Raw genomic sequence first — 17,124 nt, 5'->3', positions numbered from 1 at the left:
GGCCCTTGTTGCTGCCAGCTCCCCCTGGCAAAAGGGTCACACCATTGTCCCCACCCCGCCCCACTCCGAGCTCTTCTGCTTGGGGGAGAGACCCGCCAGTGTCTCCAAGGGCCGACCAGCAAAGCCCCTTCCCCCTCCAGGGACGGCGGGCACGCGGCCTCGCTTCCCGGGTTTCTGCGGCCTTCCTCACTGCCAGCGGGGCTCTGTGCTTCCCAGCAGGCTCGGCTCCCCCGATTCCCAGCCTTTCCCACCGCGCCTGTCCTCCCGACCCCCCAACGCTTCCCGCAGGGGCTCCTCGGGGCAAGGGGGCCGCGCCGCCTCCACTCACACGCCGCGCGGGGAGGGGCACGGCTGGCCTGCTACTGGCAGCCAATTACATCAGAGAGCAGTTTTTGCAGCCCCTTACATACGGGTAACTGCTGCAGGTAGCAAGTCCCACAGGGAGCCGTTTCCCGCACTGCACCGGCCGGCGCTGGGGGGGGAGGGGGGCCGCCGCAGGCGATGTAGAAGTTCCGGTCGGACGGTGTCCCTGAGAGCTCTGCCCCCCAATTCCAGCGAGCTACAAGCGCGAGCCACCAACCGCCCCGATTCGAATTCGCATCCTGAGCGCCCAATGACAGAGCGGAGGGCGGGGCCGCGGCCACGATATCCCCGCCCTGTCAGCAGACCGACCAGTGACAGCTCCAGCTGGGTTTGAAAAAAAGTGCGCGCGGCTGGTGGGCGGGGCCTTTCCCTGGTGGCAGGGCCCGCGCAGAGTGGAGAAGCGGATATCCGGCACGCTATGGGCGTGGCCTAGCCCGAAGGGGCGGATCCTGGGTGGAGCTTCCTTCCTCTCTCTCTCCCTGACCCGCATTGATACCGGGGAGCGGGGCCCAACGGCATGGGGGCGGGGCTCAGTTGGAGCCCCGCCCCGCCCCCTCTTTCTCCGCCCCTGCCCCCAGGGCCGGGACCTGGGCTCATTTGGACCTGGCCGGCTCGCGGGTGCGGTGGTGGCTGGTGACAGCTCGGCTCCCTGGGGATTCGCACCGCAGCGTGGAGGGGCAGGAATGAAAGTGGGCGGTGAGCGTCCTCCACGCCCCAGGGCGGGTTGGGGCCTCTGTGGGGAGTTGGGGTCCCTCTGTGGTCAGTGTAGGGGGGATGGGGCCCTGTGGGGGGGGGGTCCTTCTGGGGAGTGGGGGCCCTCTGCGGTTGGGGGGCGGAGTATGGAGGATCCTGCAGAAGGTGCGTTGCCAGCCAGTGGCTGGGGGCTCCAGCCCCTGTTCTGGCAGAACTCAATACTCCTCATGGGGGGTTTGGGGAGGGTTAAGCCCAGGGCGGGGGCTCTGCCGGCTCGGTTGTCTAATTTCTGGCGGGGTCCGTGGGGATCCCTGGGATGGATAATGCTCCCTCTCTGTTGGATGATCCTCTAAGCCTCAGATGCTACATTCTAAGACCTGACGCTTGAGGGCCGTGAGATGTCTGAAATACCCCTGCCAGGATCCTACCAACTTCCCTCAACATCAGATGGGCTTAAACCCCTGCAACCTCCCCTTCCACTTTCCTCAGACCGTAGCTGGCCGTGGCACCTCCTAATTTTCCTTTTTACTTCTCCCCCTGTGTTCAGAGGATGTGTTTGGAATTTAAAAATAAAATCTAAAAGAGAGGGAGCCCCACTGGTTTAGGCGGGTGGATTTAAAAATCAACCGAGCCTATAGTGGGACAGGACCTGCCTGCAGGGGGAGGGGACTCACTCGGGGCTCCTGCATGGGCACCCAGGACATTAGAAAAAAGCTACCAGTCTTGTCTTGGCCACTTCGGGTTTCTCATCGGCGCAAAGAGTTTCACTTAAATTATAAAGTAAGGTTATAATTATAAAATGGAGGAGAGGCTGCAGGCTTTTCAAGGAGCAGATGAGATTTTTGTTTCAGAAAGGCAGGGTGTTTGAATGAATGAAATGTAAATTATTGAAATATACACTTTGCAAAATTGCCTCATCAAAAGGAGAGACTTTAATAAAAATACTTAAAAACTTAATTCAAAATGAGAGATTTTGGTATTTCAGGCTAGTCACAGGACTAGAAATCAGACGACAGGATTGCAGTTTACTGCTTTTAAACAGAAGTCTCCTTTTATCAAGATTTTATCTTTGCCATGACAGTAAAATCTAACATTGAAATTTGACATCTAAGCAGCACCTCACTCTTTCATGTCCAAATATAATTCTAGTTGTTTAATGTAATAATAGCTTATATTTCTGGAGTGCCTTTTATCATGCAGGACACCAAAATGCTTTACAAACTGCAATATTCATTGCTAATTTAATATGGCTTTCTCTGGGTTGAGGGTAGCAGCTAACTAGCACATTTATGGAGGGAAGAGAGAGAATATATGGTCTAAGTCATGGGGGCAAGCTCCCCTACTTTTACAGAAGTGCTAAGGACTCCTATGTTCTGAGCAGACAAAACTTGCTTTTTTATGGTCTGTGCACTCTGCCTATTTATGGAGATCATCTAATGACATTTAATTTTTTTTTTTTTTGCCAAAAACTATAAATGGGTTTATCAAGAAGAATATTTTGCTGAAGGCAGGTTTATTTTAAAAGGAATGATTTTTTAAATTACACTTTCTGCATTAATGGGACAGAATTTGAATACTTCACCCAAGTTTAATATGTTCTGGTTCTATGGGGTACATAACACTAGCAGACCTGCTTCTATAATACACTATCTTTGTTTGCCAAATGTACTTTGGAATGCTTCAGTTACTTAATCAGCACCTGAATTTAAAATATTAGAAATGCAGCTTGTGTACACAATATAGATATGTTTGTAGTATATGGGGTCATTTTAAAGTAAAGCCATCCTAATATAAATTCTGGGCTACGAGAGCTGAACTGTCCGCCATCTAGTCTTACTTCAATTTCCTGGGCTGTTTCGTCAGTTTCAGTTCTGAATACAGGCTTAATTGGCCTGCCAGTCTAGAAATGCATTGCCTCTTATATTGCAGTAGTTCTCTTGCTGAAATTGGGGATGGTGGGGAAAGGAACACCTATGAGAATAATAGTCTGGTGACTTGTGCATGTCAGAATTGCCCTTAATTACGTGGATATCATCCTTTAGTCAAAGGTAACTAATAGGTAAGCCAAGGGCTACCTGGGGGAGAATGGGGCATTCAGTTAGAATAGTAGCTTGTTTAATTGTTGATCCTGGAAACTCCAAAGAGTTCCATATTCATTTTGGCATAAAACGAAATTCTAGGTGGCCCATTGCTTTTTTTGCCTAGACAGATACTTACAAACGTGCATTGGGAAATACCCAGTTGTGGGGACTATCTTTAGCTTAGCTAGTGCCTGTGGTGCTATAATTAAAAATGATCAAGTCCCTGCAGCTGCTTTATTTTTATTTATTTAACTTCATGTATGATTTGTTTGTGGTTTGGTACACTTGTTATATTACCTTTCTGACTTTCATTGTTCTGTAAATTTACACTTATTTTAAAACTTTTTTTAATACCATGGATTGGAAATTAACTGATAGAACAGGGGACAAGGAAAATCATTAATTCCGCAAGTGGAATATCACTGGGATCCCTAGTGGGACCCATATTTTTCATGACTGAGCTAGAAGAAAACCCAGCTAATTAGACTTCCTGGCTAAACTATCATTGAATAAAAAGACCTACAAACTGGATTTGAAAAATACACCTGACATTGCCAAGTGGGAAATGTTCCATGGTAAGAACAACAGCCCTAATCCATCAATTTGCAGAAAAGTGGGGGGGATATATGTGTGTTTCTAGCCTTTATGGCTGCAAAGATAACTTTCCAAATGTGACCCAGCACAGAGCAAACAGACTTGCTTTGTCTGCTGCACAGAGCCTTATCAATGAAACTGGCAAGTCTCTGGTCCCTGCTGCTCTTCAGAGTGGGCAGCAGTGAAATTGACAAGATTCATGTCATTTTCACTCTGCTGCTGCTTGGCAAATCTCTGAGCAGCAGCCACAGCAGGTACTGGGGCTGTTTGCTGGGGAGGAAAATCCCAAAAGAAAGCTATGTGGTGGTGAGGGATCCCTTTCATGTAGTTCAGGGCTTAAGGTAAGAGAGATCCTTTTCCCTTCTAGCAGGTCAGAGTGCTTCAAATTTCTGACACCTACTACTCAGACTGATGCAAAAGATGGAGTTCCTGAGCAGAATCCAGGGCCAGCTTCTCAGCAGAAATCTGGACACCTCGCCCTTCCCAGCAAGTGGGAGCACTACTGGGCTTCTCACTAGAGTATTGCCCCTGAATCTCTCTAGTGAGCCCTCTCTCTATCATTAGCTTTTGTCTCTGCCTCTAGCTAACTTAGTCCTTTCGCTAGCAGGTGCAGGGTGAACCTGTCCCTCCTTAGGAGGAGCAAGTAAGGGACTAGAATATATATAGACCAGGCACTAGTCTAAATATCACAAGGAACAAATGCATGAAGGAAGGACTTGAATCTCTGAAGATGGTATTTCAAGGAGCAGTGACAGGAGGCCATGGAAAGGGATAGGAAAATATTGACAGGGGAAAAAAATTAAGGCGACTGTCCACATCACTGATGTTACTCCAGCACATTAAATACTGCATGAATGGGAATTACATATGGAGGAAGTTTGCACAATGGAGGATGTTGGGCTGAATGGCCCAAGTGATCTCTTTTGGCCCTGTCAATTTAAGTATTTTTACTTTAGTTGGTTAGTGATCCCCTTTTATATATGACTGTGCAATTGATTTGCTATCGTATCAGAGCCTAGAATTCTTTTTTACTCTCCATTTCATTGAAGAAACAACATAATTTGTGCTGCAGTAGAGCAGGCTCAGTAACAGCAATCATTTTCATGTTAATATACGGACTAGTATTCTTTACAGCTGTTGTCTTTTGTCCTGAAATTTCGACTTGACAGTGCTCTTTCACTAACTGAGATGTTTTTTGTTTTTTCTAGTAATCCACTGTAGATGTTCCAGGTGTTTTTCTTTCCCTTCAAAACGAAGGGTAAGAAAACGGCCTCGTGTCCTGACATTACTGAGTCTCCCTGAAGATGTTCTGTTTCATGTTCTGAAAGGCCTTCCTGCTGAGGATATCCTCTCCATCCGAGCTGTGAGTCTGCTAACCCACTTCACCCCTGTAACGGGATGGGGTTTACCTCTGTCAGTGTGATGCCCTGATTCCCAATGGCAGGACTGGACACAGGGAAGGCTGGATCCTCATGGCAGAGCAAATCTAACTACTGTATGTATTCCTTCAGTTTTCCTTCAGATCTCTGCCATTGTGGTAGCAGTTTCGTTGCTAAACCTCTCAAGATTGAGGATTAGCAGCAGTATATGAGTGTTTTGTTTAAATTTTCCAGAGGGAGCTATCCTGACAAATCATTCTGACCAGTTTGGTTTGGTTAAGAATGCTTATCTTATTTTCCAAAATTTACTTTTGTCTAATCTAATTTAATTAACGTAAATAAAGTGGAACAATAGTTGTACAAAAGTCTACCTGTGCCATGTTAATATGGCTATAACAGTAGACCACAAGAAGGATTTTTCGGTGGATTCCTATATGTTGTAATAATGTACTTCTGTATTTTTCCCTCTAGGTGCACTCTCATCTTAAGTACCTTGTAGATAATCATGCTAGTGTTTGGGCATGTGCAAGTTTTCAAGAAGTATGGCCTTCTCCAAACAATCTGCAGATGTTTGAAAGGTAATGTATAGGAATCCAGGCATGGTCTATGCATTAGGGGAGACTTTCAAAGGTGCAGAGGAAAACTAGGTACCCATTTCCCATTAACTTTCAATGAGAGTTGGACACCTAACTGCCTTTTCTGCCGTTGAAACTCTTCCCCTTAATTTGATTAGGAGTACTCTTAGTTTCCTGTCTACACTTCAGATTGGAAATGTCTTGTTAAGCGGAGCAGGGGTCATAGTTATATTTGGAATGTAAATGGATGCTGTGTCTACAAAGTGCTTTACAATCCCCTGATGGAATGTACTGCATAAGCTAAAAGTATTGCTACTGTATAAATGTAATGTATAAGCCAGAAATGTGGACAGAAAGGCTGCACAACTGTGTTTTTTAAAGAATTTAAGACTAATATTTGAACTCTCTCCATATTTCAAAATGAGTTTAAAAACCTAAAGTTGCAAGCAAATGGCTGTACTTTGAAAGAATAAAGACACTATCTCAAAAAGGTGTGTATGGGTGTTGGCAGAGGCAGAACGTAAGAGCTGAATCTGTCTGGTGCCTGTGTAACCATCCTATATGTTTCAGAGGTGCAAGTTCTGAATTCCTCAGCTGCATTCTGGAGCTGTGGCCATCTAGTAGAAATGAACATGGAAGCAAGGTCTCCTGCTGCACTGGAATCTTCAAATGATTCAGATGCCCACTGAGTTACCTTTTTGTACTCTTATTTAGGGCTGCTGAAAGGGGTAACTTTGAAGCTGCTGTGAAGCTGGGTATAGCATACCTGTACAACGAAGGCTGTAAGTGTGAAAGCACGTGCTGTGGAGCAGAGGGAAATGATGGTGGAGGGTGTGGTTCTATTCAAAAGAACAAAGAAATTGTATAGTGAAGTCTGATCAATAAGCTTGGATTCTTTTTATCGGCAACATGCCTATCTTTATCCCTACTATTTTATGGATGTTTGGGTTTTTTTCTGCCCATGTTATAAGATTGTTTTCCCCTGTCATTTCTGAGTATGTGGCAAGGTCTTGTATACCATTGTGCCTTTTCTATGATAGCTGCCAATGGCACTGCGAGCATTTCCCTGGCTATTGAAATTCTGGGGCTAAAATGCCATTATGCTACAGTAAACCTCTAAACAGCACTAATGGATTCCACTTCTAGCTGAAATGTGGATGTGTTTGAATCACACCGTTAGCAGCTCTTGAAGTTAGGCTTTGGAAGCCTCCAGTCAAATTTGGTTGGGTCATTTTGCCAGTTAAAAGGTTCACACTGAACCAAGCAGAGGCACTATTCAGTCCTCCTTCTGCAACCTGTTACCATTTCTGTGAAACCATCCTGCTAACTGTTGTACTGTGGCCCTATTTAATTCCAGGCAGATATTATGAATTAGCTTCTGTTCCCTCTTTAAAGCATCTGTTTCACTTATTCAGTATCCATCTCCGATGAGGGTCGTGCAGAAGTGAATGGGTTAAAGGCATCTCATTTCTTCAGCCTGACCGAGCGTCTGAATGTCTGGGCAGCCCCCTTTATCTGGCTCTTTATTCGTCCCCCATGGTCTGTGAGCGGGAGCTGTTGTAAAGCTGTAGTCTATGAGAGCCTCAAAGCAGAGTGTCAGTTGCAGAAAGTAAGTGGTGCTCTTTCTGTCAGTGGCTTTAGGGCAGGGCAGCACATCCACCCAGCAATTTGCACAATTACATTTCAGTTTCTCCAAGGAGTATCTTGTTCTCATGCCATTGATTTATAGCTGTTTAACCATTGTTTAAAAATTAAAGTTAATACAGAGCAAAATTGTATGTAGGAGAAGCACTGCTTGATAGCTGTCAAAGGATTGTAACTGTGATTGTTCTGCCAGGTTAATTTCTATCTCAAAAGTGAAGAAATACTGAGGGGGGAGGAAATGGTCGGCCCATGAAAGGCCAAGGGCAAACAAAGCTCTAGCCTGGGACTATTTTGAAGAAGTCTCTCTCATTTTGTGGTTCTCTTTAATAATGTGCAGTTTTAAAACTATTTTTTTAGGCCCAGAAAGGCTCTATTCTCCACTGCTTGGCTAAGGTTTTAAGTCTCTTTGAGGTGAGTAGTGTTCATTTCCCACTGATTGCTTTGGGAATTCTAAAGGTACAATTTTACAATACAAATTTCCCCTGTGACTTTTCAAATGTTAGATGAGTTGTGTTTATTATCTTCATGTGAGATCAAACCAATTGTTCTTGGATTCCCCCAGTGTGAGAGAGTCTGTGAAGGCCTTTTCTACTTAAAGGGAAAGTCAATTTGAAATCTAATTAAGCTTCGCTATGGATTAAATCCTGGGCCACATTTTCTGCTGGAGTAAACTTGTGCAGCTCTGTTGACTTCAGTGGAACTGTGCCAGTTTACATCAACTGAGTATCTGCCCCCACGTTGTTTATTTTTGTTTGTTTGTTTGTTTTTTGTTTTTTTAATGAGTTGAAAGTAGTTTTAGCTAGTAGGCCCGCTTGTTGTGCTTGCAGTATAGGATGCCAGGTATCATCCTTTTGAGACCTGTCACGCTGGGTACCAAAGGAAGGGGCATGCTGGCCACCAGGAAGCCTAAATTGCTTTTGACTACCTGAAGAAAGCTGCGAAGTAACTCGTAAGCCAGGGTCTCCAAAGACCGTGCCTGCAGTGGTCCAGGAAACCATCTTGAACATTTGAAGGATGTTCCTGATGGTAATGGATTGATTCTGTACTGTAGCTTTCAATCTGAGGATGTTCTGTACCACTCAGAGTCTCTGGGGCTTGTGTGCTCGTCTGACTGGGTATGAACCATAAATAACATTTGACCTTTTTATTTTCAGGATGAAGAAAAAAGGAAAGAAGCCCTTGAAATGTTTGAAGAGTCTTCGAAGCAGGGTTGCCTAAACAGCTCCTACCGCCTCTGGGAAAGTAACAGAAGAGCTGCTGTGAGTACACTTGGCTCTTAAAATGATCTTTTCACCTCTATTACAGTGGCACCAAGAGTCCCCAACCAAGAATAGAGCTCTGTTGTGTTAAGTGCTGTATATATAGCCAGCAAGAGACAGCTTACAATCTAAATAGACAAGATGGATAAATGGTGACAGAGGAAGTAGTATCTCCATTTTACAGATTGGGAAGATAAACACAGAGAGGTTAAGTGACTTGCCCAAGGTCACACTGGATGTCTGTGGCCCAACTGAGAATTGATCTCTTCAGTCCCCATCCAATTCCTTCAACCCAGGATCATCCTTAAGAGAAAGAGACTGACTGTTGTGTGAGGATTTTCCCACAAAGGGCAGAAGAGATAGAGAAGTGATGCCGTTGGATAGTAGGAGTACTCCAGCCTTCACAAACATCGAACCAAGTGGTTATCTCCCCTGGACAAAAGGGGCAATACCTTCTTAATGCTGTTCATATTCCTTTTCTCTAGATGTCAGATCCCGGCAGATACCTTCAGAGCCTCAGGAAACTAAGGGACTATGCAGCAAAGGGTTGCTGGGAAGCCCAGGTAAGACTTCCACTAGTGACGCCAAGACATTGTTTTTTGCACGGCCCTGTCCACACTGGCGCAGAAAGACATGGGAGTGTGCTTAAACATGGATCCAGTCGCTGGCCATTAGGAACAGCAGCTAAAACTCTTCTCAGAAAACACTTACTTAAATGTACTCTGCAAGGTAATCTCTTCTGAAAATCCTGCACTTGCATAAAGAAATCTGAGCAAGGGCTCATCTTTAGTAAGCAATCTTTAGTCTGAAGAGCCTGTCCCAAAATACTCCACACACATTGTGTACCAGAGTTCTGCCAGCTTTGAAAAATAACTTTGTTCGTTCTTAATGTCTCTGGAGCGGGTCCCATAAGCTAGGTTTCATTTAATTTTGAATGTAAAAATGACATGAGTTCTCCCAGCATTTCAGTTCAAATTTTGTTTCTCTGTCCAAATGGAAAATATCTCCTTCCTTAGAGGTTTTTAAGGTCAGGCTTGACAAAGCCCTGGCTAGGATGATTTAACTGGGAATTGGTCCTGCTTCGAGCAGGGGGTTGGACTAGATGACCTTCTGGAGTCCCTTCCAACCCTTATATTCTATGATTCTGTGATCTCACTTGCTATTTACATTTCACCTCTTGTCTGTCTGCTGTAGATATCTTTAGCCAAAGCTTGTGGGAATGGAAACCAGCTAGGATTAGAAGCAAAAGCCTCCAATGAGATGGTGTCTCAGCTCTTCCAGGCCTCCCTTTCTGTCAGAAAGCAAAGCATCTTCACTGTGCAGAAGGGAATGAATGAAACAATGAGGTAAAGGCAAGCTCAGCAGCCAGGTCTTTGGCAAAGAAGTGTGTCTATGACATGGCAGGAAAGGCTGCTACTGTTTCATTGTGCTTGTTATAGTTCTGTCTGGAATGAGATGCGACCTACTAGATCATTAAGCTCTTTGTGGAGTTATTTCTGGGACACGAGCAGTGAAGTGCAATGCAGAAAAGTTTGTATTTTGTGAATGTCACTAATTGCAAAAAGAAAAGGAGGACTTGTAGCACCTTAGAGACTAACAAACTTTTGTGAGCTACAGGTCATTGCACAGTGTCCCTGGATAGACCCAGAATGACAGTGACACTTATTTTGATAAGTTCATATTTTAAGATGTCTTTTTTACTTTCAATCTGCATTAATTTGCCAGTCTGCCTAAAAAACACCTACCATGGTCCATCAGCCCGCAGTTTGACTCAAGTATCTGTCCTATTACCTAGATGCAACAGGACATTTTACTGAAGTCTTGTTTTGATGTTCAATGTTTTGTTGGCTAGTAACTTTTGAAAGGATAAGTCTTGATATGTGTGGAGAGTCTCTGGTGTTATAGCTGTCACTTAGCACAGGTCTGGATGGCTTCTTACCTAGGGGATCATTTGATTTTTATCTCCTATCTAGGTACATCCTGATTGACTGGCTGGTAGAAGTGGCCACCATGAAGGATTTCTCCAGTCTTTGTCTTCATATGACAGTGGGGTGCGTGGATCGGTACTTGAAGCTGAGACCTGTATCCCGGGCCCGGCTCCAGCTTTTGGGAATCGCGTGCATGGTCATTTGTACACGGTGAGTTTTGATGACTGATGTGCATCAGTGATATGAACTCAGCATTTAGCTATCATGTTCTGCTTTCTCCGCTGCACTAGTAACAGGCCTTCCTTATCCCTTTACACAGTGACTTCCCTTTGAATGTTGCTCTTAATATTTCCAAATGAGATACAAAGTGGTGCTGCTGCCACCTGAACACTTATTTATATGTGCTGAAGGGGCTGGAGCTCTCCATACGTGAAGTGCTGTCTTCTGTGTAGAGTAGATTAACATCAGAAATCCTACTAGGAAGCAGGTCAGCACTATCATTCTGATCAGCCCATCTGCCATAAGTAACTCAGAAAAGCAGATCTGTACCTATGTCTGTGTTCATGCAGTTTTAATAACAAGTCTTTGTGGCACAGAAGTATTGTGTTCCCGGCCTAGTGTTTTATGTGGGACTAATTCCGCTACTTCTGCTATTTCAAAGTCTCTAGGGTTTAAACAGAGATGCTGCCAGTCACAGGAGACTGAATTCCAGGCACAAGGAATAGGTCTGGTTACTGGTTCTGCAGCCTTTCTGGGAGAATTACACCTGTGAAAACTGCTGCAGGATCTAGGCCTTCTAATCAGTGATATAATAAAGGTGCAGGCCCAGGTTAAAGGTGCCATGGACAGGGCATCGTCTTGTGGGAACACCTGACACTCTCAACATGACTCTACCTGGTGTCTTCCTAATCTGTACTAACTTCTCCTTCTCCTCGCTTGTGCAGGTGTCTCCATAGCATAGGCTATCCATGGATATCTGCATGCAACCAAACACTGTGTGTGTGGCTCTGCCTTGGGCCTGAGTGCTAACCATCTTTAATATTGCAGCTTCATCAGCAAAGAGATCTTGACAATACGGGAAGCTGTGTGGCTAACAGACAACACATACAAATATGAAGATCTGGTCCGGATGATGGGGGAGATCATCTCTGCCCTGGAAGGCAAGATAAGGGTAAGTTTGGAAAACCAAGGGGGTGGGATGCTTACCTTCCTGGCTGTCCTTTGCTAAGTTATGGAGAGTTGCTATACTGAGTGGTGAGATGTGGATCCTTCTTCCGCTTCTCTGTAGACTAGGCATGTTGTTTTGGGTGTTACTGGTTTCCTCTGAACCAGCATCCTTTGCTGCTTTGGTGACTGGGTTCTTCATTTGGGTGAGATGTTTGAGGATTGTTTGTATGTAATTCTGTACCTACAAGTACTTGATGTGATTGCACTGTAGGAAGTTAAATTTAACCCCCTTGGGACCAAGTCCAGAGATCTCATGCATTCCTGCCTTAGTGTCTGGGAAACATCTTGATACCACCGGGGTAGTAAGAAGCCATCTTTTGTAATGAGCCTCCATGAAAAGGGATGGTCACCTGGGAACAATTCCATTCTGTGTTTGGTGCTTCGTTGTGTCGGAGTTTTGCCAAACTCTGTGTTCTCCCTTATGTGTTAGATTCCTACTGTTGTGGATTACAAAGAAGTGCTACTGACCATAATCCCTCTGGAGAGGCGAACGCTTCACCTGTACAGCTTTATCTGTGAACTCTCACTATTGAACACAGGTCTCTGTGTGTATTCCCCTGCCAATCTAGCTGCTGCAGCACTACTACTGGCTAAGATACTGCACAGGCAAGGTAAGGAACAGGTTGCTGCTAATCATTTCATAACTGGACCTGCAGGAACTGCAATGTAGCATGTTCATCCATGCTGTCCCTCTGGATAGCAATCTTTCTGCTTTAGCACCAAGGTATCTACTTGTGCCAGCTTGCCTCAGTCATGTTAAAGATAACAGACGCTTCAGAAGGATGTGGTGGGCTTGGTCCTTTTCTCCAGTAATTGCTGTGTCGAGCTCAAGCATTATCACAAGACTTGGGTTTAAGAAATGCCCACGGAATTTTTACTAGCGATGGTACGGACTAGATTACACAGCTAGGAATCTCTCTAGTTCTGGCACCTGCAGCTGTTGTTGGAGCCTGACAATTGATTCTGAATTTCAGATGGATTATCTGCTGGCATGATCTTATGTAAGATCTGCTTTATTTCTGCAGTATGGAGTTTTAGGTGCTAATGTACTTATTCCCTTCTCCAGCACATCCTTGGAACAGCCAGCTGTCTGAATGCACTGGATTCTCTCTTGAAGACCTGATACCCTGTGTGCTAAACCTACACCAAAAATGGTATAACCTTCAGAACCTTTCTAAGTAGCTCTGGGGTTGGGGGGGAGAGGAGTGTTTGGCATCCAGCTGTTACAGACCCACAGCATAAATCTTAATAATAAAGTTTTGCTAATTAATTACTGTCTCGGAACTAAGGAGGTGACATTGGAGAGTATATGCCTCACTCCCCACAGCACGGGAGAGGTTGAGAGACCTACTGCTGTTGCTCCAATTTAGTACCAGCCCTAGCGTTCTCTGAATAGTGCCCTGGGCTCTAGGGGGTGTGCTTCTCATTACCAGCAGTCTCAGCCTGCCAAGTCTCCCGATTCTCAAGGCTGGGACTTGCTTGTCAGCAAATTCAGGAAGATCCGCAGCAAGGCTGGAAGCTCATCTCCGAAGGTGTCTCAAGACCCAGATCCCACTCCCTGCTGCAGACCTGACCAAGTGGCAAGGAGAGGAAGGGGGATGGTCCTTTAAGCTGTCTCAGAGGCCCAGCTACCAGTCCTGCTAGTCAGCTTCCCTGCTGATGAAGCACAGTTGGTTTGTGTCAAGGTTCCTTCCCCACTCTGAACTCTAGGGTACAGATGTGGGGACCTGCATGAAAACCTCCTAAGCTTATTCTTACCAGCTTAGGTTAAAACTTCCCCAAGGTACAAATTATTTTACCCTTTGCCCTTGGACTTCCACTGCCACCACCAAACGTTTATCTGGGTTTATTTATTAGGAAAGCATTGTTTGGAAACATCTTTCCCCCCAAAATCCTCCCAACCCTTGCACTTCCTGGGGAAGGTTTGGTAAAAATCCTCACCAATTTGCATAGGTGACCACAGACCCAAACCCTTGGATCTTAAGAACAACGAAAAAACATTCAGTTTCTGAAAAGAAGGATTTTAATAGAAGTAAAAAGTAAAAAAGAATCACCTCTGTAAAATCAGGATGGTAAATACCTTACAGGGTAATTAGATTCAAAACATAGAGAATCCCTCTAGGCAAAACCTTAAGTTACAAAAAGACCCAAAAACAGGAATATCCATTCTATTCAGCACAGCTTAATTTCTCAGCCATTTAAGGAAATCAGAATCTAACGCATATCTAGCTAGATTACTTACTAAGTTCTAAGACTCATTCCTGTTCTGTCCCTGGCAAAAGTATCACACAGACAGACAGACCCTTTTCTTTTCTCCCTCCTCCCAGCTTTTGAAAGTATCTTGTCTCCTCATTGGTCATTTTGGTCAGGTGCCAGCGAGGTTATCCTAGCTTCTTAACCCTTTACATGTGAAAGGATTTTTCCTCTGGGCAGGAGGGATTTTAAAGGTGTTTACCCTTCCCTTTATATTTATGACAGTTTGTCACACCAGAACTGAGGGGAAACATCCTCCAGAGCCATAAAAGAAGGGAGGAATGTTTTTAGGTCAGCAAGTTCTATGAACTGTGTCCTTTCCAATGTGCTCTTGTAACACCTGTGCTGTGATTTTCTTTCTTCCTAGTTTCCATGATGATGTCCCAAAGGATTATAGGCAGGTGGTGTTGACTGCTGTGAAACAACGATTTGAAGATGAGCGTTATGAAGAAATTGGCAAGGAAAAGGTGGGGAGTAGCCTTACTGTTCTGCTCTCCATTCTTTAGTGGCAAGCACTTTAAGCAGAGCGACCAGTGTAGCAGGCTATCCAGTATTCTGAAAAGTAACAAGTTCAAATTAAAAATCCCAAAGGGAAGATGAAGAGAGTACACTGCTAGCGCAGTGGCGTTAGCATCACGCACCCTGTGGGGATACAAGTTGCACAGTTGGGCTGTAAATGCCAAGGAGCAGTTCAAGACATATTTATCCTAGAGAAAGTATCAGGCATTTTTGGTTGTTGGGAGGGCACTGCTGTAGTTGTCTGACTAGGTTGTCTTGTTGTTTAGGTGATGAGTTATAGCCAGCTCTGTTCACTGTTAGGAGTGAAACAGGAGGACCCAGAGCCCAGTCCCTTACACACAAGTGCTGAGGAAATTCAGACTTTCCTTAGCTCTCCCTCTGGAAAGAGAACTAAAAGGCAAGTAAAACTAAGCTCTGTTCTGTGTACTCTCTCTCCTATGTTTGCAGCCACTGGACATGGATGATTCAGTATGGAGTTCTCATGGGCATCTGACAGGGGGTCTTTTGCCTCCCCAAAATATCAATTGTGTGCAAATCATTGAGTGGGATTTTTACCCACTTCCCTGTTCTGAGCTGCCATTCTCTATGGACTCAATCAGTCCTTCCCCAGTCACCTTAACTCTGCTTAGCCTCTTCCCCTGGATGGCTGGAAGGGAAAGTTTGGGTTTCATGCCATGTTTTGCTGGCCAAACCAAATGACCAGTTGTATCTTTAGTATTCGCTGAAAGAGTTGAGTGAGGCAAATGGTCAGAGACTAGCCTGTTTCCTGATTCAGGATGATTTCCTCCATATATATGCTGAGTGAGTAACCTCTGAGTTTCCCTGCAACAGGAGAAGAGAAGACAGCATTCAGGAAGATAGGGGCAGCTTTGTGACTACACCCACAGCTGAACTATCCACGCAGGAGGAAAGCCTTCTGGACAACTTCCTGGACTGGAGCTTGGACTCCTGCTCGGGTTATGAAGGAGATCAGGAAAGTGAAGGGGAGAGAGAGGGAGATGGTAAGTAGTGTGTTTTTTCTTCTTTGATTACAATAGAGAGAGACCGCATTTTCCCATCTGCAGCTTAACAAAGTCAGGTTACTCTTGCTAGAAAAGTGCAAACTCTTTCAGAGGGACAGCAGTCACTGAAAGAACGTCCCTTTTCTATTGTACCATGGCGATTATCTTTACACCACATCCTGTAACAGCAAAAGTTTCTTGATAGATGCCAAAATCTCCTTGTCCATTTGCAATGCTGCAAAATGTTTGGGCACAAGACTTGGAGAGCTCTTATTCACAGATTCATAGATATTAAGGTCAGAAGGGACCATTATGATCATCTAGTCTGACCTCCTGCACAACGCAGGCCACAGAATCTCACCCACCCACTCCTGCGAAAAACCTCTCACCTATGTCTGAGCTATTGAAGTCCTCAAATCGTGGTTTAAAGACTTCAAGGAGCAGAGACTCCTCCAGCAAGTGACCTGTGCCCCATGCTACAGAGGAAGGCAAAAAACCTCCAGGGCCTCTTCCAATCTGCCCTGGAGGAAAATTCCTTCCTGACCCCAAATATGGCGATCAGCTAAACCCTGAGCATATGGGCAAGATTCACCAGCCAGATACCCAGGAAAGAATTCTCTGTAGTAACTCAGATCCCACCCCATCTAACATCCCATCACAAGCCATTGGGCCTATTTACCATGAATATTTAAAGATCAATTAATTGCCAAAATCATGTTATCCCATCATACCATCTCCTCCATAAACTTATAGAGTTTAATCTTAGAGCCAGATAGGTCTTTTGCCCCCACTGCTTCCCTTGGAGGGCTATTCCAAAACTTCACTCCTCTGATGGTTAGAAACCTTCATCTAATTTCAAGTCTAAACTTCCCATTGACCAGTTTATATCCATTTGTTCTTGTGTCCGCATTGGTACTGAGCTTAAATAATTCCTCTCCCTCTCCAGTATTTATCCCTCTGATATATTTATAGAGAGCAATCATATCTCCCCTCAACCTTCTTTTGGTTAGGCTAAACAAGCCAAGCTCCTTGAGTCTCCTTTCATAAGACAGGTTCTCCATTCCTCGGATCATCCTAGTAGCCCTTCTCTGTACCTGTTCCAGTTTGAATTCATCCTTCTTAAACATGGGAGACCAGAACTGCACACAGTATTCCAGGTGAGGTCTCACCAGTGCCTTGTATAACGGTACTAAAACCTCCATATCCCTACTGGAAATACCTCGCCTGTTGCATCCCAAGACCGCATTAGCTTTTTTCACTGCCATATCACATAGGCGGCTCATAGTCATCCTATGATCAACCAATACTCCAAGGTCCTTCTCCTCCTTCTTACTTCTAATTGATGCGACCCCAGCTTATAACTAAAATTCTTGTTGTTAATCCCTAAATGCATGACCTTACACTTCTCACTATTAAATTTCATCCTATTACTATTACTCCAGTTTATAAGGTCATCCAAATCTTCCTGTATGATTTCCCAGTCCTTCTCTCAATTGGCAATACCTCCCAGCTTTGTATCCTCTGCAAACTTTATTAGCACACTCCCACTTTTTGTGCCGAGGTCAGTAATAAAAAGATTAAATAAGATTGGTCCCAAAACTGATCCCT

General features: G+C 44.7%; 2 protein-coding genes across 5 annotated transcripts in view; one reads left to right on the top strand and one right to left on the bottom strand.

The window, feature by feature from the left end:
• Positions 1 to 910: 910 nt before the first annotated feature.
• Positions 911 to 17,124, top strand: part of CCNF (cyclin F) — a 22,930-nt gene continuing 6,716 nt past the window's right edge. The window contains exons 1-16 of one of the 4 annotated variants that reach the window (XM_048866101.2): positions 911 to 1,059; positions 4,940 to 5,094; positions 5,582 to 5,688; positions 6,400 to 6,467; positions 7,101 to 7,294; positions 7,687 to 7,740; positions 8,484 to 8,588; positions 9,074 to 9,151; positions 9,783 to 9,934; positions 10,562 to 10,726; positions 11,564 to 11,687; positions 12,174 to 12,354; positions 12,810 to 12,897; positions 14,364 to 14,463; positions 14,782 to 14,912; positions 15,347 to 15,516. In XM_048866101.2, the coding sequence (XP_048722058.1) occupies positions 1,047 to 1,059; positions 4,940 to 5,094; positions 5,582 to 5,688; positions 6,400 to 6,467; positions 7,101 to 7,294; positions 7,687 to 7,740; positions 8,484 to 8,588; positions 9,074 to 9,151; positions 9,783 to 9,934; positions 10,562 to 10,726; positions 11,564 to 11,687; positions 12,174 to 12,354; positions 12,810 to 12,897; positions 14,364 to 14,463; positions 14,782 to 14,912; positions 15,347 to 15,516 (1,885 nt within the window). In that variant the 5' untranslated portion in view covers positions 911 to 1,046. The other 3 variants (XM_048866103.2, XM_048866100.2, XM_048866102.2) reach the window with 3 other exon arrangements.
• Positions 13,885 to 17,124, bottom strand: part of VRK3 (VRK serine/threonine kinase 3) — a 25,312-nt gene continuing 22,072 nt past the window's right edge. The window contains exon 14 of the mRNA XM_048866105.2: positions 13,885 to 14,410. The gene's annotated coding sequence lies outside the window, so the exon portion shown is untranslated. The remainder of the gene's footprint in view (positions 14,411 to 17,124) is intronic.

The sequence above is a fragment of the Caretta caretta genome, chromosome 10 (assembly GCF_965140235.1).
Source record: "Caretta caretta isolate rCarCar2 chromosome 10, rCarCar1.hap1, whole genome shotgun sequence".
Classification (NCBI taxonomy): domain Eukaryota; kingdom Metazoa; phylum Chordata; order Testudines; family Cheloniidae; genus Caretta; species Caretta caretta.
Note: the sequence above shows the minus strand (reverse complement) of the source record. Positions and strands in the feature narration are given on the sequence as shown.